Raw genomic sequence first — 25,440 nt, forward strand, 5'->3', positions numbered from 1 at the left:
ATTTGATGAAGATGTTGACTTGTTAAGTGTCAATTAAACGCGGCAAAGTTCTGAAAGTTGAACCGATTTATTCTTGATGGATAAAACTTATTCTGCCTAAACCGATATATTTTGCGTGAGCCAATCAACCAGAACTTCTGTTTAGCCATAACTTCAATTAACCAGAACTTTTGATTAGGAGTGTCAATCAGTGACCGAGAAATTTGGCCATAATGTGGAGGGTGGATTTTCCGATAGGATGATGCCATATGGCAGACCTTACTTGCAGATAACAGATAACAATCTGCTCTGTCCCTTAACAGTTTGTCATCCATACTTAATGTTCGCCCATCTGGACTTGGATATTGGATGTCAATATCAGGACAGATGCTCTACCGAATATCATAAATAGGAAAATCCATCTCAATATTGCCATCCACCTTCATCTCAGGGGCCAGACGATGATGTCAGATATCAGTTTTTCCAACATCCAAAAAGATATATTGAAATATAATTTAACTAATTTAAAATGTGTATACATACAAGCGTTAATTAATATGAATAATATTAATTATTTTTAATTTAGTTAACCAATATTCCATGAAATCAAATGGGTTGGAATTGTTGGAGGAATACATAGTGGTCAAAGTTGACATGGAAATTTATTTTCGCCCACAGACTCAAAATTAATTGTATATCACTTGCTCTAGATCAAAGTTGACTCTTCAATCTGATTGTATTTGATGTTTTCACAAGCAGTGTCATGTTTTTGATAAAATATTCTAAGAAGTTACTCATCAGCAAATATTTGATATCCATTTGATATATGTCCGATATCCAGTACTGGCATCTGAAATTGTCTTGAGCTTTATCCAACATTAGATATCAGAGGAAACCACACTGATGAACACGAACCTTGACCTTGGAATGGAAATGGAACAAAATTCATCGCGCCTTCTGCTCTATTCTGTCATAAGGGACTGGTGGTTCATTCTCAGTTTTCACCCATCCTCCTCCCTTTCAGTCATCTGTTCTTTTTATCTTCTTTGATGGGAATGGAATGAAAATGCAGACTCTGTGACGAATCACTGACCAAAATACACTTCCATCCGTCTTATTGTCTCCTGTCCACTAGCCTTAAACTGGAGTAGTGGCTCTCTCCCTCCCTCTCTTTCTTTCCACCTAGATATATGCATCGAGAGAGAAAGAGAAAGTGTGAGAGAATGAGAGAGAGAAAGAGAAGGTGAGAGAAAGAGAGATAAAGGAGAGAGATTTTTCGATGTTGGACATTGATGAACGAAAGATTTTGCTCGATCAGAGCTAAAAATCATATGATATGTAAGTCTCTTGAATGCTCAGGACCAACAGTTCATGATCTGATCATCCGATCAAGTAGACTGAGTTTTTGGTTCAATCCCTGACCCTTGGTTTTGCCTATTGGTTTCAGGAACACTCAAGTAGAGCATAAAATAGAAGAAGAGTTTAAATTTCAGACTCTAATGGAGTTTATATCTTGAAACAGAGATGACTATCGAATATCTGGGAGTTTTAAGATTGAAGTGCATCTTTCTATAAAATGATTAAAATTTAGGTGTTGAATTTCATATAAATTGTGATAATCTTCTTCAAAAGTTGATGGTAGAAGAAGTGAGGGGTGAAGGATATGGAGTTGTATATTAAAAGAATGATTTGAAGTAATAATCAGTGGTGAAAAATGAAATTGTGGGGTTGAGTATTCTAAGTCAGAGTATGGAGAGAAGGAAAAATTGCGAGGAAAATCCAACCCATTAAGAACAAATGAGTGATAGCTGTCAGATTAAGTACAAGGGGGATGCATAAGTATAGAGATGAATTAAAAATGAGAAAAAATATTGTGGTGAATAATTTGAGCAAGAAGTGAGGAAAAGGATTATAGAAATGAGGTGAGAAACAGAAAGAACACGGGAGACAAAAATAATAATGGGTTACATAAAGACAATGAGAGACATCAAATATAACAATATAATTTAGGAAGCACTTCTCTCTCCTCTGAAATCCCTTTCCCAGGCTGATATCTCTCTCATGTGATCTCTGATCAAGCTGATATGTTTCTCAAATGATTCTAAAGGCCCTCTCTATTTAAGAATTTGAGGGCAATTTCATCTCCCTCGCATATGGCTCTGAAACCAATACAGCCCCTTTATGGGTGGCCAGTCAGAAACATCCTGATACCTGTAAAAACTGGATCAATTGAATTAGTAGTATCTCATGATTTGAAGTCTAACTTTTTAACCTCTGTCACTTAATCACATCCTATATCCCTTGTTAGTAAGAAAAAAAACCTAGAGATATTTTGACTTGTTGAACCTATGATCATAGCAAATTGTATGGCATGGAAGCTAATCACACCTCTGACTCTTTTGGGTTCTTAAAATAAATCATAATCAATATTATTCATGTTGGTGTTTATACCAAAGTCCTATACTTATCCAATTATTGGTGAATTATGATTAAATCATGATGTAGTGATCACTTGTCCTCAAAAATTTATTCCAAACATTCCTGCACATTACATATTTCATTAGGACATCAAATATATTGCTTCCCCCCATGAGGGGATAATTTACCATGTAACAATCTTTTTGTGGTCGATAAGGAGAGATTATGGATGCTCTTAGAGAAAGAGTTCATTGAATTGTTCAATGCAAATCCCTTAATATATTACACCTAATTTTTAGCCAGGTAGATACATGAAATAATTGTAAAAGTGGTCTTGAATCTCGAGACACGAAGGACATCTTGTGGATTTAAGTAGCAAATGCCCAACCAATATCCGTCCGATATCCGGTATCGGACAACCGATATCCGATATCCGCAAAAAAATGGGGCGGGGCTGGATATCGAATATCAGATATCGGTCGATGTCCGTTTGTAAGGGGTTAGACGGATATCGGTATCGGATATCGGGGGGTGAAGACGAACAGGGTATCGGATACCGGATATCGGTTTTTCGGTATCCGGATGTCGGAGACGGATACAGGATGCCGGATGTCGGTTTTCGATATCTGGATATTGGAACCGGTATCCGGATCAAATGGTTTTATTTTATTTGAATCTCAGTTAATATATAGAGTTTAAAATTTTTATTTTCTTCGATATGGGATAGCAGGATTCAAAGTTTAATGTAAACTCAGAATCCCATTATCCCACATGGAAGAATTTAGAAATCTTTCTTTGTATATATTAAATGAATCCGACATTATATTAAACGGTAAAATTATATTATAACCCATATTCGCTATATTTGTTGGCCCTAATATTTAGTCATTATTTAATATATTATCACAGCGTGGAACAAATAGAAGCGAAAATTTCTATATTCTTCCATATGGGATAAAGGGATTCAGATTTAACACCAAACCTGAATCCAGTTATCCCATATGGAAAAAAATAAAAATATGTAGCTGTATATATTAAATGTGATGACTTACCTCTTAAAAAGTTCTCTCCTGACTCCCTGGCCCACGATAAATTGACCTATCGCTGAATAATTATCAATTAATATTATTTTTAAATATACTTTCGGTGTGGATATCAAAAACCAATATCCACAACCGATATCCGATGTCGTCATCCTCCCCCCTGAGACGGAGACGGATGCCGACATCAAGACGGATATTGGAATGTACGGATACCGGAAAATTGACTTTCCGGTATCCAATACGGTATCCGTCCCGATACCGGCATCCGGTACCGGTATCGGGACGGGCAAACGCTAGATATAAGATTATGCTTAGCTCAGATATAACAACAATTCTAAAACACAGTTGAGTTGTCAAGATGGAATTGGGAGCCCCACACACCAGCAAGGAACCCTCACAATGCTGGAGTGAATGTCCTCACGTCACGATTAACGGACTATTCATAACCAGTGTAATAAATGTGTCGTTCATATCATCTACCTCCATCCTTATAATTAGGTCTAAGCTATATTATTAATTGAATTTTTAATAATTACTTGAATCCAAGTAGGCTATACATTGGCCAGCTAAATTAATTAATATTAATTTTAAGGAATAATATAATAGGTTATTATAGTTTCTATTTATAAATTATAAATCAATGAAATATATAAATGCATAGTATTATCACCTAACACATTAGCTTTTCCTTCAACAAAAAATGAGAGCTTGCTAGTCTCCAAGATCAATTTTAGTTTATCCATTTGGTTTATCATACATTAGGTTCATTACCTTCATAAATAATCTAATAAATTCTCAATTCAAGTTAAATAAGATTTTCTACTAGATTCACGTAAACAAAAAGTTTTTTATCATTATAAAAATAATAAAATTATGTATATATCAACATCTAATGGTAAGTGAGGGTTCATATCAAGGTCAATCTTTTTTAGTAATGATAAAAACACATTAACATATTTACGTACAATTTCACAACAAAAGTAAACTCCATCCATAAATTTATTTGACTTAAAATCAATATGTTTAATCAGATATTTTCAAAACCAAAGGGTCCTGAATGATTATTGATGAGCTAAAAAATAGGGTTTTAATTTGTTGTTGGTTTTTGGAGTTTAATCGGTAAAAACAAAAACCCGTACTCACTTAAGCGATGAGTAAGAATCATCTCCGCAAGGAACCGTAATGAAGTATTTAATAATCTTGAAATAAGTGATTACTGGGCATGTTCTTCAGCGAACGATGAGTGTAGCAAGTAATGAATTGCAGACCCAAAAAATAGTGTGGGAAAAAAACTTGCAGTCTGCAGCAAACAAAAAAAAATTAACATCACACGAAAGAAAATTCATCTCCTGGCCCTAAAATTCAAGTCAAATAACCCATTAACCTATCCCAAGCCCACTTCATTGTGGACCCACCAAATAAATTAATAATTAAAAGCACACCGGAAATATCAGAGACTGCAGAATTTGACCATCCCGGACTTTAATTTAATTTATAATTAAAAGAAAAAAAACCGAGACGAAAGATTCTATCTGATGATTAGGAATATTCTATCAATTTTAAAAGTTCCTTGCAGAGCGTATTTAGCATTTAAATGATTAAATTTATATTAACTAAATCGTAGAAAAAATACTGTTAGCTTTTCCATTTCGGAAGGGGTATATACATAATTCAGATGTATTAGGGGATTGCTAGGCATTTCTGCTATGCTATATATGTTCGTTTACCAGCGGCTTCTGTTGTTAACTTCTCTGCTTTTTGTTTCCTCGCCATTTCCGTCCGTTCAGAGAATCAAGACAATTTGCAGGTTAAGGGCAAGGATTTGAGAAGAGAAAGCGAGATTTTAGTTTAGATTTCGTGTCGCAGATCGAGGAGGCGGGATCTTCGTTTCTAGGTTTTCATTTTCAGGTTTGTATGTCACCTTTTCTGTTCTTTGGCTGCTGAATCAGATTTATGGGTGTTTCTGAGCTAGCTTGTTGCGTTTGAGCTTGGTTTTTGTTTTCATGTGCTTATAAATTGGGTTTTTTGTTCAAACTATTTCACGTTCAGATGCTTGTGCTGTTTCCTAAGATTTTCTTGTTTGGCAATATCATCTCGATCTTTGAATCGGATTCCTGGGTGTTTCTCAGCGAGCTTGTTGTGTTTGGGCTTATTTTATGCTTTCATTTGGTTATAATTTAAGGTTTTTGGTCTAACTAGTTCACGTTCAGATTCGTGTGGTTTACTAAGATGTTCTTGTTTTAAAATATCATTTCGAACGAGCTTCTTTGTTTCGGGGTGCCGAATCGTACTCCTGCGTGTTTCTGAGCTAGCTTTTTGCGTTTGAGCTTATTTTATGCTTTCATGAGGTAATAATTGAGTTTTCTGTTCTAACTTGTTCATGTTCAGATGCCGTTGTGGTTTCCCACGATGTTCTTGCTCGGCAATATAATATCGACGGAGCTTTTTTGTTTCTGAGTGCAGAATTGAAATTTTTGGGTCTTATCAAAGGGCTCGTTTTGTTTGAGCTTGGTTTTTGTTTTCATGAGGTTATAATTTGAGTTTTTTGTTCAAACTTAGTTTTTTTTTATTGTTCAAAAAAAAAAAAGCTTTTTTTGGTCAAGCTAGTTCACGCTCGGATGCCTGTGTGGTTTACTAAAATGTTCTTACTTAACAATATCATCTCGGACTTTCGTTTCTGTGACGGATGCAACGAAAAGCTATTGTTTTAGAGCATTCAGCTCAGTTGCTCTAAAAGAGGACGACCTTGGAACATTTGAAAAGATTCGGCGTCCGTGATGATACCTTCTTTGTATTTCTTGTGATATGGCTTCACGTTTTCCGCCTCGTTCTAATATTGGATTCGTGTATGGTTTTTTAATGAAAAATACTTGGATTTCGTGATATTTTCTTACGTATTCCTGCTTGTTTTTTTCGTGCATATGATACACTGACGTATTTTGATTCTTTTATTTACCGTTGGGTTCCTAGATACATTTTCTTCCCGGTCCAGACTTATTTAAGTAGAGGAACTCTTGTTGACATATATGGTTTAATATCATTATAGATTGTACTTACCTGATGATACTTGTTTGGGGATGAAATAAATCATGAACATTGGTTTTATTTCCTTTAAGAGGAGTCACTGAGATCGCAAGGAGAGTAGAAACGATTCATTCAGTGGCTTCTTCCTCCTATATCTACTCGTCAAATCCTAGTCAATTACCTTTTCTTCTTAGTCTTTTTCCAGTTATCGATTTTGATTTTATTTATTCGGACTTTAAATTTCGTGTTCAAATGTCTGAAAATCTAGCCTTTATTCTTAATTCGGGGTTTGCTTACAAGTTCAGCAATTTTCCCTCCCAGATCTCATGATGAATTCTGACGTCATCAATCAGTCACTTTCTATTTTCACGATAACTGCGAAACGTACTGTTCATCTGAGTCTTTTTCCCAAATATCAATTCCGATTTTATGTTCTTCTGCGATATACACTCATGTTCAACATCTGAATTACATTTTTTTCCCTAAATCTGGCCTTGATGACGAGTTTTATAGCATCCTAATCTAAGATCTTGTTGGATAATTTTAGCATAGAGATCTGGTACAAAATCTACATGTTCTTATTTCCGTCATCTCAAATGTTTCAAGGATGGCCACATCAACGGCAGCGACCCTTTCCCTCCATCCAGTCCCGTCATCTAGCGCCCAGACCGGGTCCACCTCAAAGACCCGGCCTGTGGCGTTGACCAGGGGGTTGACCTCATTCTGTGGACTCAAGGCCTTACCTTCCATCAGCATTGACCCGCATAATCGTGCCGGCCTACTTCGTTCAGTCAACGCAAGAGCAACTTTCCCAAGTCAGAGGTCAACCCAACCCATCCAACCGCGGGCCTCTACCTTCAAGGTGGCTGTCCTCGGGGCTGCCGGCGGGATCGGTCAACCATTAGCATTGCTGCTGAAGATGTCCCCGCTGATCTCGGCCCTCCATCTGTACGACATTGCCAATGTCAAGGGGACAGTCGCCGACCTCAACCACTGCAACACTCCGGCCCGGGCCATTGACTTCACCGGTCCTGCAGAGCTCGCCAGCTGTCTCCGAGGCGTTGACCTAGTCGTCATCCCGGCCGGCGTCCCAAGGAAGCCGGGCATGACCCGTGACGACCTCTTCCAGATCAACGCCGGAATAGTCAAAGCCCTCGTCGCCGCCGTTGCAGACCACGCCCCCCAGGCCTTCGTCCACGTCATCAGTAACCCAGTCAACTCCACCGTCCCCATCGCCGCCGAGGTCCTAAAGCAGAAGGGGGTCTACGATCCGAGGAAGCTCTTCGGCGTCACGACCCTCGACGTGGTCCGAGCCAACACTTTCCTGGCCCAGAAGAAAAACCTCAGGCTGATCGACGTGGACGTGCCGGTAGTCGGCGGCCACGCCGGGGCCACCATCCTGCCGTTGCTGTCGAAGGCCCGGCCGTCGGTTACGTTGACCGTGGACGAGGCGGAGGAGTTGACCGCCAGGGTCCAGAATGGGGGCACTGAGGTGGTGGAGGCGAAGGCGGGGGCCGGCTCGGCCACGCTGTCCATGGCCTATGCGGCAGCGCGGTTCGTGGAGTCCTCGCTACGGGCGCTGGACGGCGACGGGGACGTCTACGAGTGCGTGTTTGTGCAGTCGGAGCTGACTGAGCTGCCGTTCTTCGCTTCGAGGGTGAAGATCGGGAGGCATGGCGTGGAGGCCGCTATCAGTTCTGACCTCGTGGGGTTATCCGAGTTCGAGGCCAAGGCTCTCGAGGCGCTGAAGCCGGAGCTCAGGGCCAGCATTGAGAAGGGCATCAGCTTTGTCCAGAAGCAACAAGAAGCGGCCGGAGTAATGTAGGAAACATAGTCTGTGCGCCTCGGCTAGTACGAGGGTCTCTCACTTCGTCTCTCCTCTCTCGTCGTTTAATTGGTCGGATTGATCGTATTTGTTTACCACTTTTCCTTGAATAAAATGAATAAAGTGTAGAACAGTTGTAGCCCTTCTCCCCCAGTCTATCTCTCTCTCAATTGATCTGTCTTTCTACCTATCTATTTAACTATCTAACAATTTACCTATAAATCTATCTACCTACCAACCTACCTACCTACCTACCTATGTATTTATATATCTCTTTATCTACCTTTTAAAGCTACTTCCATTGATATGAATATTACAATACATTTTAAAAAATGCCATGTGTTATGGGAATTCCAGCCACAGTGGACTTTGTGAATTGGAATTTGTGGAAGCTTTGGTGAGTGCTTATGTGGAGGTTGTTGAAGACTGCTTAGCCGAAGCTCCTTCATTTTAAGGCCTCTATTTAATTTGTGGGGTTCATTTATTTTCTTGGTGAGTCTTTGGTATAATTGATAATATTAATGATCGTTTTGAAGTATGTTAAATTTTATTTTGGGACAAGTTTTTAAAGAAGTAGATATAAATTGGTGATATGATTCTGAATAATATTTGCATGATTCAAGTTATATAATCTCTCTCTAGTCTGCCTCTCTAATCTCTTTATTGTTGATTATTGAAGAGACTGTTGTCGGTATCTTGAGTTTTTAATACACATTTGATGAGAAAAACCATTGGTGTTTTCATTACTTCCCCTTATTTTCTGTACTTCAGTGACATGTTTAATAAATACCTAATTTTTTTGGTGGCATGATAATAAACGAATCTGCTTCTCTTTTTTTAAAAAAAATTCTGTCGCCTTTCAATGATTCACGATGAATTATCCAATCAATTTTTCGAGTGCATAACAATAAACTAGTATAGTTCTCTCTCTCTCTCTTATTGTTTCTCCTGACGAGCCACAATGATCTATCTATTTATTTTTTAAAAAACCATCAATCTGCCTATCTATCTATAAATATCTTTCTCAAAAAAATCTATCTATACCTTTTATCTATATACCTATTTCATCAATAAAATATACCCATATGTCTATCTAATCTATATGTGTATATAGATAAATTTATATACAAATAAATAGGTAGGTAGATATAGATATATATATAGATATATAGATAGATAGGTATATAGATAGAGATATGTAGATGGATAGATACAGAGATAAATAGATAGATGGAAGGATGGACAGATAGAGAGACGGATAGAGATATAGATAGATGGATGGATAGATAAATAGAGATATATGTGGATAGACAGATAGATGGATATATAGATTGATGGATGGATAGTTAGTTAGATAGATGGATATAGGCACATAGATAGGCAGATGGATAGATGGATAGATAGCTCGATAGCTAGATAGATAGATTAAAAGATAGATATATGCATATAGACTCATAGATAGAGAGATAGATGCAGATAGACACATAGATAGATAGATTAAAAGATAGATATATGCATATAGACTCATAGATAGAGAGATAGATGCAGATAGACACATAGATAGATAGATAGATAGATGCAGATAGATCGATAAATAGATAGATGCATATAGACACATATATAGATAGATTCAGACAGACACAGAGATAGACAGATAGATGCAGATAGACACATAGATAGATAGATATATGCTGATAGATCGATAGATAGAAAAATGCAGATAGACACATAGATAGATAGATAGATAGATAGATATATTCAGATGAATAGATAAATAGATAGATAGATAGATGCAGAAAGACACATAGATAGATAGATATATATATAGATAGATGCAGATAGACACATAGATATATAGATATATAGATAGATGCAGATAGACACATAGATATATAGATATATAGATAGATGCAGATAGACACATAGATATATAGATATATAGATAGATGCAGATAGACACATAGATATATAGATATATAGATAGATGCAGATAGACACATAGATATATAGATATATAGATAGATGCAGATAGACACATAGATATATAGATACATAGATATATAGATAGATGCAGACAGACGATATAAATCTATATATATATAGATAGATACATAAATAGATAGGTATATAGGTAGGGTCCGATAGTTCTGTACATCTTCGCATTTAGACGAATCATTTTCGTAAGTTTTTCCACTGTTATAGTACTTCCGTTATTTTCTCCTATTGTCAGGTCATAACCAACAACCTCCAAACGATCCCTATTCCCAAAAAGCCTTAAAACTAAACTAGGCGAGACACATAAATAAACCTAAAAGAGGGCAATACTGCAACTCTTTGGAAAATTAAAAACTTCAGTTATAAATTATTAGATTTTTAAATAATATGCAATATTTTATTCCTTGTTCTTGTCGGCGCCTGGTGCAACCGAAACCCTAGTTTTGGTGGCGGCGGATTCTCGATCTCCGGCGACCACGCATCGAGATTCCTCCGCGCGATCGCAAACAGTTCGTGGCGAAATCGGGAGGAGTAGAAACGATTTAAATCGACGCCCCAGGTTCGGCCGATCCTGTTCGTGCACTTCTTTTGATGTTTTTCTGGAGTTTTTCTGTAGTTTTTCTCCCCGAAAAATGGGTTAGAAATCAAGAATCATTCGATTTGATTCTTTTTTGTGTTTTTTTATTGTTATATTTGGCCGCACGATCTATTATTAAATGCGATTCTGTAATTTTTTTCAATTTTTATGCATGTAGGTTGTCGCATCTTTCTTTTCGAGTCTCGCGCGTGCTGCATTGAGTTCTTCTCGCTTGAATTTCAGCTCATCGAGTGTTGTTGCTCCCCATACATATTTATAACGTATGCCTCGTGGTGAACAGTTTCCCCTTATTTTTTTTCCGGATTCGAGATTTTGGGTTTGAACTATTGCCATGCCGTGTTCGAGTGAACGTTTCTATTATTTTTACCCTTGATCGCGAAGAGTATGGCTCTGCATTTCACTTTTCTCCTATTGAATTAACTCGCCATGTGGTGTTAACATAGTATTACAAATCATAATTGCAGATTTCCTGGTGTCCATATACTACTTGGGAAGATATTGTGGATAATAATGGAGTCCAATTCTGACGGAAACCTAATGCCAGATGATCTGAAAGGCGTCACAAACTCAAAAATTATAGAAGCTGTTAAAGTTGAAAGATCCAGCGGCCATAATAATGTCGAATTCGCCAAACCCAACGGACAGAATTCATCAGGTCTCAACCATGATGAAGAAGACGAATTAGATATTGATGTTGTGGGTTGCGCACAAGTCTCTGGTCGATTATTGGATCCGATGCGTGACGATGATACAGAGAGTGCCGAGTATTCCAGCTCATTTGGTGAGACATCTGATTCTGCTGAGGCAAATGAACGTGAAGCAAGCGATATGGAAGTTTGTTCTTCATTTCATGGCGAAAGCAGTGACTCCACTCCTTTCAACAGGGCTTTCAGGGTATGCAGGTCCGTCTGCTCTGCAAAATCACTTCCATAGATGGTTTTCCAGTTTTAGTTGCCAATCAACAAACTGTTTGAATCGGTTCTTTTTTGGAGGTTTTTGAGAGTTCTTGAGCGAGAAGTTTGAACAATAACAAAGAACGTATCTTTTTCAGTTACGCGAACCACTAATCATACACAATGTTTCCCTCTTTTAGAGAGGGTGACGATCGACCGTTGGAGGGATATGACCGTTGGAATCAACGGTCATATTTCACTATGAGTGGGCCCATTTATAGAACATGGGCCCGTTAATACAAGAGTACATGACTATTGGGCCGTATGATCTAACACCCCCCCTCAAGTTGGGTATAGATGTTGATCATGCCCAACTTGGACACCAATGCTTGGAGCTGTGGACCGGGAAGCCCTTTGGTGAGAATATCCGCAATCTGCTCCAGAGAAGGAATGTAGTGAGGTATAATGAACCCCTCGTCGATGCTTTGTTTGGTGTAGTGCCGAGTCACTCTTGCATGCTTCGTTCTTTCGTGTTGACCTGGGTTTTTTGCCATAGCAATTGCTGATTTGCTATCGGAGTACAGAGTCATTCCTCTATCTGGAAAAACTTTCAAATCCTGCAAGATACCCTTAAGCCACATGCCTTCACATACTCCCTTCTTCAGTGCTCGGAGTTCGGCTTCTGCACTGGATAAAGAGACCTCCTTTTGTTTCTTACTACACCACGTGACAAGATTCCCTCCTAGGAAACTGCAATAACCAGATGTAGACCGGCTGTCCTCAAATGATCCTGCATAGTCAGAATCCGTGTAGAGAACTACACTTGGCTTGCTTCCTCTGTTAAATAATAGGCCAAGTCCAATTGACCCCTTCAGGTAGGCTAGGATGCGATCTGCTGCACGTTGATGTGATTCCCGGGGATCATTCATGAATTGACTGAGAGAGTTGACTGCAAAAGCAATATCCGGCCGAGTATGGTTGAGATAAAGTAGCTTACCAATAAGACGTTGAAATGAAGTCTTGTTTACTGGTGTGTCTTTCTCGCTTTGTTCGGCTTTTAACGTAACATTACCATCCACTGGTGTAGCTGCTGGTCGACAATCCAGCTTCCCTGTTTCCTTTAGCAAATCAAGGATATACTTATGCTGAGAAAGTACGATCCCTGCCCGAGAGTAGGCCACTTCAATTCCTAGGAAATATGTCATTAGACCGAGTGCCTTTATGTCAAAGGATAGTGAAAGATGTTTCTCCAAATTCTGAATTTTGGTGTAGTCATCTCCAGTAATGATGATATCGTCAACATACACAATTAAAATTGCAATTTTCCCATCCTTGCCATGTTTTATAAACAATGTATGGTCGCCCTCACTTTGGAAGAATCCCACTGCCAACATTACTGCTGAAAATCTTCCAAACCATGCTCTTGGCGATTGTTTTAGTCCATATAAGGACTTTTTAAGATGACACACATTCCCTGAATTTTGGCTCAAACAATATCCGGGAGGAGGTGCCATATACACTTCTTCTTTCAATTCTCCATGTAAGAAGGCATTCTTCACATCATATTGATGGAGCTTCCAATTGAATATTGCTGCGAGTGCTATTAAGACCCGAACCGTGTTTAGTTTTGCAACTGGAGCAAAGGTTTCGTTGTAGTCAATGCCATAAGATTGAGTATATCCTTGTGCCACCAAACGAGCTTTGTGTCTGGCCACTGATCCGTTTGAGTGATATTTTAAAGTGAATACCCATCGACTTCCTACTAGTTTCTTCCCGGGTGGGAGTGGGCCCATCTCCCAAGTACCATTTCGCTTCAGTGCTGCCATTTCTTCTTCCATAGCTATCTTCCATTCTGCAGATGACATTGCTTCGGTCACATTCTTCGGAATAGATACGGTCATCAGGGCTTGAATTACTTGAGTATACTCTGGAGAGAGCCGGGAGTACGATAAATAATTTCTGACTGGATAGAGTTTCGTCTTCGTGCAGTTTCGAACTCCCTTACTTATGGCAATGGACCAACCAGCATTTCCGGAGTCTTCTTCTTCTGCCGGCAGTATTGTTGTAATTGAGTCGTCACGTGGTCTATAAGGCTCCTCCTCCTCCTCAGGGGGACTTGGAAAAGTACTTATAGCCACGTCCTGATCATAAGTTTCTGATGCTGAGGAGAGGCGTCGCTGCATACTATCATTTACTTGCTCCGAAGATTCTAGATACGCTTCTGACCGTTCCGAATGAACATGAAACATTTGGGCTTCGTCAAACTTTACGTCTGCGGTAATGAAGATCTTCCTGGAACTTGGATGATAACATTTATAACCTTTCTGGGTTGACGAATATCCCAGAAACACACATCTCAGGGCTCGATGGTCCAACTTTCCTGCATGATGAGCTTGAACATATACAACACAGCCAAACACCTTGGCTGGGAGGTTAGTTCTTAAAGATAAATGTGGAAATTCAGCAGATAAAAGATCAATAGGAGCATGATAATTTAATGTCTTTGAGGCCGTCCTATTTGACAGAATTGTGTAGACACTCTTGGGCGAGAATGAGAGAATAGAGGAAGTAGAGAGAAAGAACAGAATTTAAGAGAAAATATTCAAGTTTTTTATTACTCAAGTAGGTATATATACAGGCCGTTTAACGGCTAATTTACTGTTCATAACGGCTAGTAAAAAACTAGCCGTTATTGTCCCGATTTTAAAATCGGGTAGTGGGCCCCACCGAGCTTGGCCCAAGATATCCCTTTTATTTGGCACTCCCCCTCAAGTGCAGGAATGTATACTAGTCATTCCAAGCTTGGACACCAGATATTGCATTTGTTTAACTGGTAAACCCTTTGTAAAGATGTCTGCACACTGCTCCTCTGAGTTGACGTGCTCTGTCCTGAGAATTCCTTGCTCCAGATGATCTTGTATATAAAATCTATCAATGTTCACGTGCTTCATTCGATCGTGATAAACTGGGTCATGAGCAATGCTGATGGCAGACTTGTTGTCGCAGCGTATGATAAGTGGTGTAGAATATGTAATCTTTAAGTCATCAAGTAGGCTTTTGATCCACATTGCTTCATCAATACCCTTTGACATTGCTCTGAACTCAGCTTCAGTACTTGACTTTGCAACCACACTCTGTTTTTTACTTCTCCATGTGACTAGGTTTCCCCAAGGAATGTACAATATCCCGTAGTAGACCTGTAATCAAGACGAGAGCCAGCAAAGTCAGAATCAGTGTATAAAATAAGATCTAACTTACCTGTTTTCCTGTATGTGATGCCCAGCCCTGGTGTTCCCTTCAAGTACCTGAGAATTCTGTTAACAGCCTGAAAGTGAGAGTTTCTAGGTGAATGCATAAATTGACTAAGTACATTTACCGCATAGCATATGTCAGGTCGTGTATGTGAGAGATATAATAGTTTTCCCACAATGCTTTGATAAGAACTAATTTCGACCTTAGGGTCATCTTCACTAGTGGTTAATTTGTGATTAACTTCTATTGGAGTTTCGCTTATACGACAGTTCATATGTTTGGTTTCATTGAGAATATCTAGAATATATATCTGTTGTGTCATTATTATCCCTTTACTAGACCTTGCAAACTCTATGCCTAGGAAATACTTTAGAGGTCCTAATTGTTTAACCTGAAAGTCCTTGTTTAAACATTTTTCAAGATTCTCTATTTCTATAAGATTGTTTCCAGTGACGATAATGTCATCTACATATACTAATAGAATTGTAATCATTCTATCATCTTGAAGCTTAAAAAACATAGTATGTTCCCCATTGCTTTGTCTATAGCCAAGGCTTTTCATTGCTTGGGCAAACTTTCCAAACCAGGCCCTGGGTGACTGTTTCAAACCATACAAGGCCTTGCGGAGTCGACATACTTTACCTTGACTTAGTTGATCCTCATATCCAGGGGGAATATCCATATAAATCTCTTCCTTTAGTTCTCCATTAAGAAAGGCATTTTTTATGTCATACTGATTTAGTGGCCAGTCTAGATTTACTGCTAATGAAATAAGAATCCTAATGGTATTAATCTTTGCTACTGGAGCAAAGGTTTCTTGATAGTCAATTCCATATGTTTGTGTATACCCTCTGGCTACCAAGCGTGCCTTATACCTATCTAGACTTCCATCAGATTTACATTTTATCGTATATACTCATCTGCAGCCCACTGATTTTTTGTCCTTTGGTCGATTAACTATCTCCCATGTATTATTCTGTAGTAGTGCCTTCATTTCCTCATCCATAGCTTCCTTCCATCTAATGTTCTTCATGGCTTCAACTGGGGATTTCGGTATTTGAATGTCTTGTATTGTAGTGAGAAATACTTTATATTCAGGTGAGACCTGTTTAAAATTTAAATAGTTTACCATGGAATATGGTACAGGTTTCACACAAGTTCGTTTTTCCTTCCTTAGGGCTATTGGCCAGTCTATCCCACGGTTATCAGTTTCAATTTCAGTAATGTTACCTTTTTCTCCCCCTTCCCTCAAGTCCACAGGGTCTGTTGATTTTTCCTTCTTCTTCCTCTGATAGTATTTGGGGTATGGGGTCAATTTGTGTATCCCTTCCAGCTCTCTTGTTGTGACTCCTGTTTCATTTGTTTGATTCATATCCGTAGGTTTGATCTCATTTGTCTCAGTAAGGGAATTGTCAAATTCCTGCTCTGGTAATCTAACTTCTACACGTACTTCTTGGTCAGTATCCATATTTGGTGTTGGTGTCTCTTTACTGGTGAGTAACTGAGTTACATCTTTATGAGCTTCAGTACCATGTGGCTTGTAGTAGAAGGATGTTTCATCAAATACTACATCTCTGGATACAATATACTTTCGAGTAATTGGATGATATAACTTGTATCCTTTTTGAGTAACAGAATATCCAATAAATACACACTTCAAACCTTTTGTAGATAGCTTATTCTGTTAAAGCGTATGATTGTATACATAGGCAACACACCCAAAGATTTTAACAGGTAATCCTGTTTTTAGTCGCACATTAGGATAGTGCATTTCCACTAACTCAAGTGGGCTCTTAAAATCTAGAGTCCTTGAAGGAAGTCTATTCACTAAGTGGGTAGCTGTCATGATTGCAAATCCCCATAAGTTTGCTGGGACATTTCCTTGCACTAGTAAAGTTCTTCCCCTGTCCACTATATCACCAATTTTCCTTTCAGCAACTCCATTTTGTTGTGGAGTATAAGGACATGAAGTCTCATGTCTTATACCTTCACTGGTAACAAATTCTAGTAATCCGTTGTTTAGGAAATCTTTCGCATTGTCTGTTCTAAGTCCTTGTACTGGATCACCAAATTGTCTCTTGATCAAGGCACATAACACCTTGATATTTTGAGTCACTTCGTGTTTGTGTTTCTGAAGAAACACCCAGGTATATCTACTATAGTCATCTACACAGACTAGGAAATACTTGAATCCTAGTATATCCTGTTGTGGAGAGGGTCCCCAAACATCGCAGTGAATTATTTGGAAAGGTTTAGTTGAGTAGGATTTACTTGGTGGATAGGTAGTACGTTTAAACTTTCCTAATTGACACGCTTTGCATATCAAATTTTCCATCAAACAGTTTTTGAATAAATGCGGATACATTTGTTTTAAGAGGAAGAAAGATGGATGACCCATCCTTTGATGAATCGCCATAAGTGACTCCTTTGATGTAGCAGTAGCTACTGTTCTAGTTTGATCTCCTCCTAAGACTCCATGTTTTTGGCATGGAAGGTAGTAGAGTCCTTGTTGGACTTTAGCTAGTCCAATCCTCCACCCGAGTTCCTTATGACACAAATAAGCATCCAGATTATCAAACAGAACAGTATACTCATTTATCTTAGCTAACTGTTGAACAGAGATTAAATTCACAAATAGATTTGGAACGTGTAAAACATTTTTAAGTTTGCCAATTGGATGTATGGCCAAATTGCCTATTCCCACTACTGGAAGTAGTGTTCCATCAGCAGTTTGTACATGCTTCCCAGGAGCAAGTTTTTCATATGTCATGAAGGATTCCTTCCTAGATGACATATGGTCCGTAGCTCCTGAATCTAGGATCCAAGCAGTTGTTAGATCCTTAGTAAACAAAGCTATTTGTGTTAAAAAATCATTGTTACCCGTATTGGCCATTGAGGTGGAGCCGATGACAGAACCAGAGTGAATGATTGTCTTCAAAATTTGAATTTCCTCTATCACCTTCTGGAGGTCCTGCATTGAGGGAAGAGTATTACCAGAATTTTGTTCCTGCTGGGCTAGATGTGCTCTTGCAATGTGGGGAGGCTTTCCATGTAGTTTCCAGCATTTCTCTTTGGTATGTCCTCTCTTTTTGCAGTAGTTACAGAATATATCCTCTTTGTTAGTTTTTTCTTGATCTCCCTTCTGCTGGGGCTGACCTTTTGCTATATAAGCTGTACCTTCAATGGCTCCTTTAACAGAATTCAAACGACTTTCTTCTTGCATCACCTTGGATTCAGCCTCGTCATATGAGGGTTCATCTTCTCGGTTGTAAAGCTGACTCCTGACAAGTTCGAATTCTGGTCTAAGACCATTAAGGAACTGACAAAGGCGATTAGTTGCCTCATGGGCTCTAGCCACTGGATCAGTAGAGGGTGGACGACAATGATCCAGCTCATTGTGAATGTCTCTCAGTTTATTGGAATAGGTAAGCACATCCATGTCTCCTTGCTTGAGAGTATATGACTGGACGATGAGAGTAATTATCTTCGTCTTGTCATGCTTCTTAGAATGATTTCTATGGACGGCTTTCCATAAAGTTTTAGAAGTCGCGTATGATGTGTACCTTGTGAGCTGCTCTGAAGAGAGAGAATCAAGCATCCAACCAAATACGAATTCCTCCTCCATGGTCCATCTCTGGAAGTCTGGATGATCTTCGTTTGGAGGATCTTCAGTCAAAAGGTGTAGAAGATTGCGAGGCTTCAAGGCAGCTTGGATTGTTCTTGACCACAGGAGGAGATTGTGGCCATTGAATATATTGCACCTTGCAAGCACCGGAAGATGCGTCAGCCATCGATCCGGGACGATCAACTGGTGCCCAGATGATGTAGACGATACGGCCGGGGCCTGAATCTTCACTGACTCCTCAGTCATGGTGTAGACGCAGCGGAAGCAATTCTCTGGACGCTTAAGGTAGCCTCCCGTAGGATGCTCTTAAGCTCCAAAAAACAACAAATATCAAATGCAAGATCAGAGATCCTGCTCTGATACCATGACAGAATTGTGTAGACACTCTTGGGCGAGAATGAGAGAATAGAGGAAGTAGAGAGAAAGAACAGAATTTAAGAGAAAATATTCAAGTTTTTTATTACTCAAGTAGGTATATATACAGGCCTTTTAACGGCTAATTTACTGTTCATAACGGCTAGTAAAAAACTAGCCGTTATTGTCCCGATTTTAAAATCGGGTAGTTGGCCCCACCGAGCTTGGCCCAAGATATCCCTTTTATTTGACACTATTTATAAGATGAGTAGCTGTTGCGACTACTTCAGCCCAATAGTTCTTGGGGCAATTCCCATGAAATAACAGAGCCCTGGCTGAAGACATTATATGACCAATTTTTCGTTCAGCAAGTCCATTTTGCTGAGGGGTATTCACACATGAGGATTGGTGAATTATCCCCTCTTCTTCCATGTAATTAGTTACTTTTCCACAAAAAAATTCTGTTGCATTGTCTGATCTAAATATCCGTACTTTCTTTCCAAATTGTGTATGAATCATCGCACAGAATTTAATGATGATAGATGGAATTTCAGTTTTAGATTTCAGTAGATATACCCAGGTATATCTAGAGAAATCATCTACAAATAAGATGAACCACTTGTGATGAGATAATCCAAGAATGGAGCAAGGTCCCCATACATCACTATAGATACAATCAAATGCCGATTGAGTTCTGTGATCTGAAACTGGAAAAGATGATCGCTTATGTTTTGCAAATTGGCAACTTTCACAGTTCAAGTTATCAACAATAATCCCTTTAAACAAGTTGGGATGAGAATGTTTCAAAATGTGAAATGAGGGGTGTCCTAATCTCCTATGCAGGAGGTTGATCCGTTCTTCACTCTGGACAATATAGGTGGCTTTCTGCTCTTCGTTCTCCTCTAGTCCATCTAGCAGGAGGAGACCTCCCTTCCTCTTAACAGATGAAATTTTCCGTCCGGTTTCCTTAAGACACAGGAAACAAGAATCTGAGTCCAAAATAAATCGCCATCCAGTATCATTTACTAATTGAATTAAGGACAATAAATTAGCTTTTAGTTCAGGTACATGCAAAACGTTTTCCAGTAATTTCCCTTTGATCTCAATTGACCCTCTTCCTGCCACTTCTAATATTCCACCATTGGCAGTAAACACCTTGAGATTAATAGTTTCTAGTTCATAATTTTTAAATAGCATTTTGTGGGGTGACATATGGTCTGTCGCCCCAGAATCTAAAATCCAAGACGCAGTAGTGGATGTATTATTAGTAACTGTAGTAAAAATAAACTTCTTACCGGACTGTAGAGCCAAATTTTTGAAGAATCTTGTTCACTTCTGACTGAATAAGCTTCTGAATTTTGCCTCCTTCTTCCCCCTTCCTGACGGTAGATGGTTCCTCTCCTTCACTGGCCACATAGGCTTTCTTGTGCTGCCCTGGATTCCACGTTCCTTTCCAAATCTGCTCTTCCTTCCAGGCTAATTTTCTGCAGTCCCTTTTTAGGTGGCCTGGTTTCCTGCAATAGCCACAAGTAAGTTCTGAGGAGTTACCTTCCTGTGGAGTGGTCTTCTGATGCTGAGTTGACGATGTGGCTGCATTGTGCATGTTGGGCCTTGGTTCCCCTTTCTTGGCCAAGTGTGCTACTGAGACGGGGGTAGACGCCTCACCATCCTTAGAGTGAAGTTTCTTCCTCCGCTCTGCCCCTTGCAATTCAGAGATAGCTTCTGCTAAAGTAGGGAACCTCTCTCTGTGCAGCAATTGACTTCTAAGATTCTCATATTCTGAGTTCAACCCCATCAAAAAAGTGAGGGTTCTGAATTTGATTTCTCTGAGATAGGATGGAGAATTCTTGTCGCCTGTGGGCCAGAGAAGGTCAAGTTCCCTCCATATAGCTTTTAATTTTGCAGAATAAGAAGAAATTGATAGATTTCCCTGCTTCAATGCTTTTTCTTGTTCACGAAGATCATAGACACAATAATCACTGTGTTTCTGCGCATGACCTCTGAATTTCTTGCCATAAGTCTCGTACACAGTCGATGAGTAGATAGTCGTCTGCCTGATCCGGTTCCATATTTTTGATCATCCAGTTTGTGATAAAGGCTTCTTCAGATTCCCAAATTACCCTTTCGAGTTTGGGAGCGTCTTCCGAAGGAGCATCTTCCGTTAGGTGATTCCCCTGGTAGATAGCTTAAAGAGATCTCTGGACTAGCGTTATCCATTTCTGTCCATTAATGCCATTATATTTGATATCCAAATCTGGTAAGAACAACCTTGGCTGAGCAGGTGTCTCAGCTGTTTTAACGACAGTTGAGGAGGTGACCTCGGATTCCTTCTCAGCTATCCTGGACTTTCCCATCTAGAGATAAATAGTCGGAGCACAAAAATAGACAAAGCTTGAGTTTCGCCGTATGAAGCTTCAAGAGCAGAAACAGGAGCAAGTCTTCACTGGAGAAGGACTTCCCCTAAAATAAGCACAAAGGCTGAAAGGGTAATTCCGCCGTATGAGACTTCAAGAGGAAATCGAGCTTCCCCCAGGGCGTAGCTTCAAGAGTAAGGGTAATTCCTCTCTTCGTCTTCACAGGGCGTGGCTTCCCCAAGTCAGACTGAATAGATACTGCCGGAGGCGGGAGCTCGTGAAATCGTGAAATCACGAGGCCACACCGTCTTCTGAGATCGCCGGGCTCGCCGAGTCCGCCAAGGACGGCTGAGCTCGCCGGGTTCGCCGGTAGAGAAAAAATAGAGGTAGTTGATGCCAAAATCGCTGAGTAAGGAGTCACGGCCAAACTCGCAAGGATGAAATCGAGCTTGTCGCCGCCGCCGTACTCGCAAGGACGAAATAGAGCGTCGAGGAAGAAATCGCCGCCGTACTCGCAAGAGCTTCTCGCCGAGGTCGCCGAAGCCGAGAGAAATAGAATTTATACGAAGAAGAAAGTTGTCACCTTTTGGTGTGCCCACGATCATTGCTCTGATACCATGAGAGTTCTTGAGCGAGAAGTTTGAACAATAACAAAGAACGTATCTTTTTCAGTTACGCGAACCACTAATCATACACAATGTTTCCCTCTTTTAGAGAGGGTGACGATCGACCGTTGGAGGGATATGACCGTTGGAATCAACGGTCATATTTCACTATGAGTGGGCCCATTTATAGAACATGGGCCCGTTAATACAAGAGTACATGACTATTGGGCCGTATGATCTAACAGTTTTAAGCTGATTGGAATTAAGTCCATTTTTTTTTTGAAGAAAACAAGGAAGACCACCCGGAGCGGTGGTCAACCTGATGCTATTAAGAAATGAAGCTGTGTACAAACCATACACAAACTGACCAAAATGGTCTGCTTTCACCTCTCTCCAAACCAGAAAAATATTAGCGCCTTTAGGAATTAATTCCATTTTGAGATAATGGAATAAGTGTTCGCCGATGATGGAGAGTTTGTTATCTTTGGCAGACGATGACGGGTCTTTGTTGTCTGTGGGCAAAATCCTTTTATTTATTGTCATCGCAGCCGCAGATGAATGACGAGGACAAACACGACTTGTCGTGGTCATCTATCAGTAATTAACAGATAATTTGGATTTTTCTCATATGTCTTCTCAAGAACAAATTAGCAATTCACAGACAAATGACTATGACGATGACAAGCTTCCATTGTCATTTTCATCTCGATGAAGACAAATTATGGAGGCGATGATGGGTCATATGTAACCCATCGTCTTTGTCCAAAGTGACGGCGAACCCTATAATGGAGTCTTGAGTCTGACTGCTGAATTCTGTATTGTAGGAGGAAGAAGCTGACCCCTCACTGGCAGAGATATATTCGCGCACTAAAATGGCGATGTAACTGGCTTGAGTTGCGGATTAATGAGCTCCAAGCACGTAATATGGAGCGTAAGCGGTTCCTGCTCGCTGCCGAGAAGGAGAAATCTGTGTACTTGGCAGCCGCTCCCGCCACCGATTCTGCGGCCCGGGTGGTGTCCCTTTCTTTTGAGCATGGCGCATGCGCTATGAAGCGCAGAAGACGGAAGAGAGTTGAGGAGAGCGCAGACCCCTTGTCATACATGGCCTCCCACACTGTTTTCTCTCTCCTGGGTATCTCCTGATTCCCATTTTTTCACTTTCTGCAGGCCTTCCTGTTGCTTGCCTTTAACTTTTGTTCTTTTGTAGAGAAGGGAGCCGAAGCAGAAGGTCATTCCATTGATGATGGGCACCCTGAAAATGGTAAGTCAGTGAATGGTGGTACCAGTTGTTTGAATTTTAAACCTTGGTGGAGTACCAGTAACACGCCCTTCTTTTTAATTTATTCAGGGCTATCTGATCCGATCTTGAGAGGCCATGATGGCATGTCTGTTGATCATGACTGGCCGTCTATGGATCGGATGGCTGGTGAAAACTCGCTGGAGCTCTTGCTTCTACAGATAGAGACAGTCCAGGAGAAAGTGGTTAAGCTGAGGATGGAGCTGGACATGGCTGTTGACTGGGGGGCGGGACGGGTGTCATTGAATTCGGAAGTGGTGGCCGTGACCAATGCAGTTACCAGCCCGGGGCTCAGCCGAAGTGCATTGCTGGGCTGCGATGGTGATGGCATGCCTCCTGGCGGATCAACGCCAAACTATCTCTCGGAGTATGAAGGGGAAGACCCAGCCATGAGTGAGGGGGCCATGTCCAGCTTCGGTGATGCCACGCCCAACATCATCGAGAGCACTGTCAATCTCCTCTCTGCTGACCGAAATGCGCACATGGATGTAAGTTTCCCATCCTGTTAATCCGCTTTACTTCTTGTTTTGTCTCTGGATGGGAGAGGAGGTGAAGAAGGGGATGGTAATAATAGAGTAAGATTGGAAAGCGTTGAAAGACTGATAAAGACGACAATGGGAATTATATGAGGTGCTGTGTAAGCATAAGCGAGAATATAGAGGTAATGATGTGTATGGAGAGGGAAAGGGATAATAGAGATTGATATAGGTTTGTAAGAGAGAGGACAGGATGATGAAGATGTAGATGATAATGGAGGAATAATAGAGATTGTATGTAGATAGACCTTAATAGATTGTGGTCTCGCACATTAAAAGGAAGATAATGATGCTCAATGTTGATTGATCAATAGTTAGACAGATCAATGTAATGACGATGATGATGATGAAGGAATATGCGATTAATACGGATTGTTAGTGTGTGAGAGAGGAGATGATAGTGGTGGTTATGAAGTAATACAGCAAAATTATTTGATGAACTAATAGTTGGAAAAGAGATGTAGATAGATCAACGTTATGATGATAATGATGGAGGATAAAGTGATGTTGGTTGATTGAAAAAATAAAGAAAGTGATATTTTGTGGGATCAAGGAGAATCGTGGTGACAAAGGAGGATAACGGTATGTGTAGTTCGATCAAGAGTTAAGAGTAAAACTACTTAAAAGAGGGGAGAGAGAGAGAATGAGAGAATTACGAAGATGAAGATAGAAAAGAGAGATATATGTGGGTTATGTGTGAACATTGCAGACTGCCATGTCTTGCAGGTAGGTGATGAAATCCTGATAAGCAACAGGGCAGCAAAGGAGGAGCTGGAAGATTTTGAGAAGGTGGGAAGGGCGATGGAGAGGGGATCGGATGGAGCCAGAGTTTCGGGCTCGGAGACGAGCACGGAGACTGAGAGAACAGTCTCCGAGGAGCCCATTGTTCTCAGGCGGTGCTCAGAGGCGGCAACGGTGACCTACGTGAGACGGAGCAAGAGGCCCCGAACGGAGCGAAGGCTGAGTCCCTCCAGCTGGCACTGTGAGAAGGTAGGCCGCCGCCGGTCAGCAAAAACAAGGGAACATTCTTGACTTTCCAAAGAAAAATCGACCTCAGAAGCCATGATAGAAGGTATTCTTTCCAACCATCTCTGGTCCCTTTTCTGCTCCTTCATTGTATTTTTTTCACGATTGTGATGAAATGTGATTAAAGAATGAGCATGTTGATAATATGAAGTTTCAAAAAACTGTGGTCGGTGCCAACCTTTCCGTATATTCAGAAAATTTCCATCAGCATCATCAATCATATTTTAACTAGAATTTTAACAAGTTGATTGCTGATGTTATCATATGGCATCAACCTTTTGTGCTTCCCTTTAATCATCAATGTTAACTTCATCGCCGATGTCGGTGAGAGTTGATGATGTTGACAACTACCAAACCCTAGTCAGAAGGCACTGCTTGCGCAATCTGCTTTGTTCAGAATTTTTTTTCTTTTAAAGAAAGAAAAATCTATTTTTTTGTTTTTTTTCTTCTTCTTTCAGATATTTAGGCTCAGATTTTTGTTGGGTTGCTGGTGACCATTAAAGATGTTTTATTGATTTCATTGCTAGAGAAGATTGGTACAGAAAATCTAATTAAACTTATGTCTGGAACTCAGAAAATTGATATTATCTTCGTGTTTATTAGCTTTATTAGCTTT

The 25,440-nt window shown here is 40.0% G+C and overlaps 2 protein-coding genes across 2 annotated transcripts; both read left to right on the top strand.

Moving 5' to 3' along the window:
* The first annotated feature begins 5,181 nt into the window (after positions 1–5,181).
* Positions 5,182–8,435, top strand: MDH (malate dehydrogenase). Its single transcript, XM_078573476.1, has 2 exons — positions 5,182–5,348; positions 7,071–8,435. Exon 2 carries the CDS (start codon positions 7,072–7,074, stop codon positions 8,287–8,289), a length of 1,218 nt encoding a protein of 405 aa, XP_078429602.1. The 5' UTR covers positions 5,182–5,348; position 7,071; the 3' UTR covers positions 8,290–8,435.
* A 2,244-nt stretch (positions 8,436–10,679) lies between these two features.
* LOC144701734 (uncharacterized) lies at positions 10,680–24,968 on the top strand. Its single transcript, XM_078573477.1, has 6 exons — positions 10,680–10,843; positions 11,347–11,784; positions 22,790–23,097; positions 23,173–23,226; positions 23,314–23,750; positions 24,525–24,968. Exons 2-6 carry the CDS (start codon positions 11,393–11,395, stop codon positions 24,828–24,830), a joined length of 1,497 nt encoding a protein of 498 aa, XP_078429603.1. The 5' UTR covers positions 10,680–10,843; positions 11,347–11,392; the 3' UTR covers positions 24,831–24,968.
* The last annotated feature ends 472 nt before the right edge of the window (positions 24,969–25,440 follow it).

This window comes from Wolffia australiana, chromosome 4 (genome assembly GCF_029677425.1).
Source record: "Wolffia australiana isolate 7733 chromosome 4, ASM2967742v1".
Classification (NCBI taxonomy): domain Eukaryota; kingdom Viridiplantae; phylum Streptophyta; class Magnoliopsida; order Alismatales; family Araceae; genus Wolffia; species Wolffia australiana.

Excerpts from the sequence above, each read along its gene's own strand:
- MDH (XM_078573476.1), top strand. The coding sequence starts at position 7,072 with ATGGCCACATCAACGGCAGCGACCCTTTCCCTCCATCCAGTCCCGTCA.
- LOC144701734 (XM_078573477.1), top strand. The coding sequence starts at position 11,393 with ATGGAGTCCAATTCTGACGGAAACCTAATGCCAGATGATCTGAAAGGC. Across the intron at positions 11,785-22,789 it reads AGGGCTTTCAGGGTATGCAG|GAGGAAGAAGCTGACCCCTC; the intron begins GTCCGTCTGCTC and ends TCTGTATTGTAG. Across the intron at positions 23,098-23,172 it reads CACTGTTTTCTCTCTCCTGG|AGAAGGGAGCCGAAGCAGAA; the intron begins GTATCTCCTGAT and ends GTTCTTTTGTAG.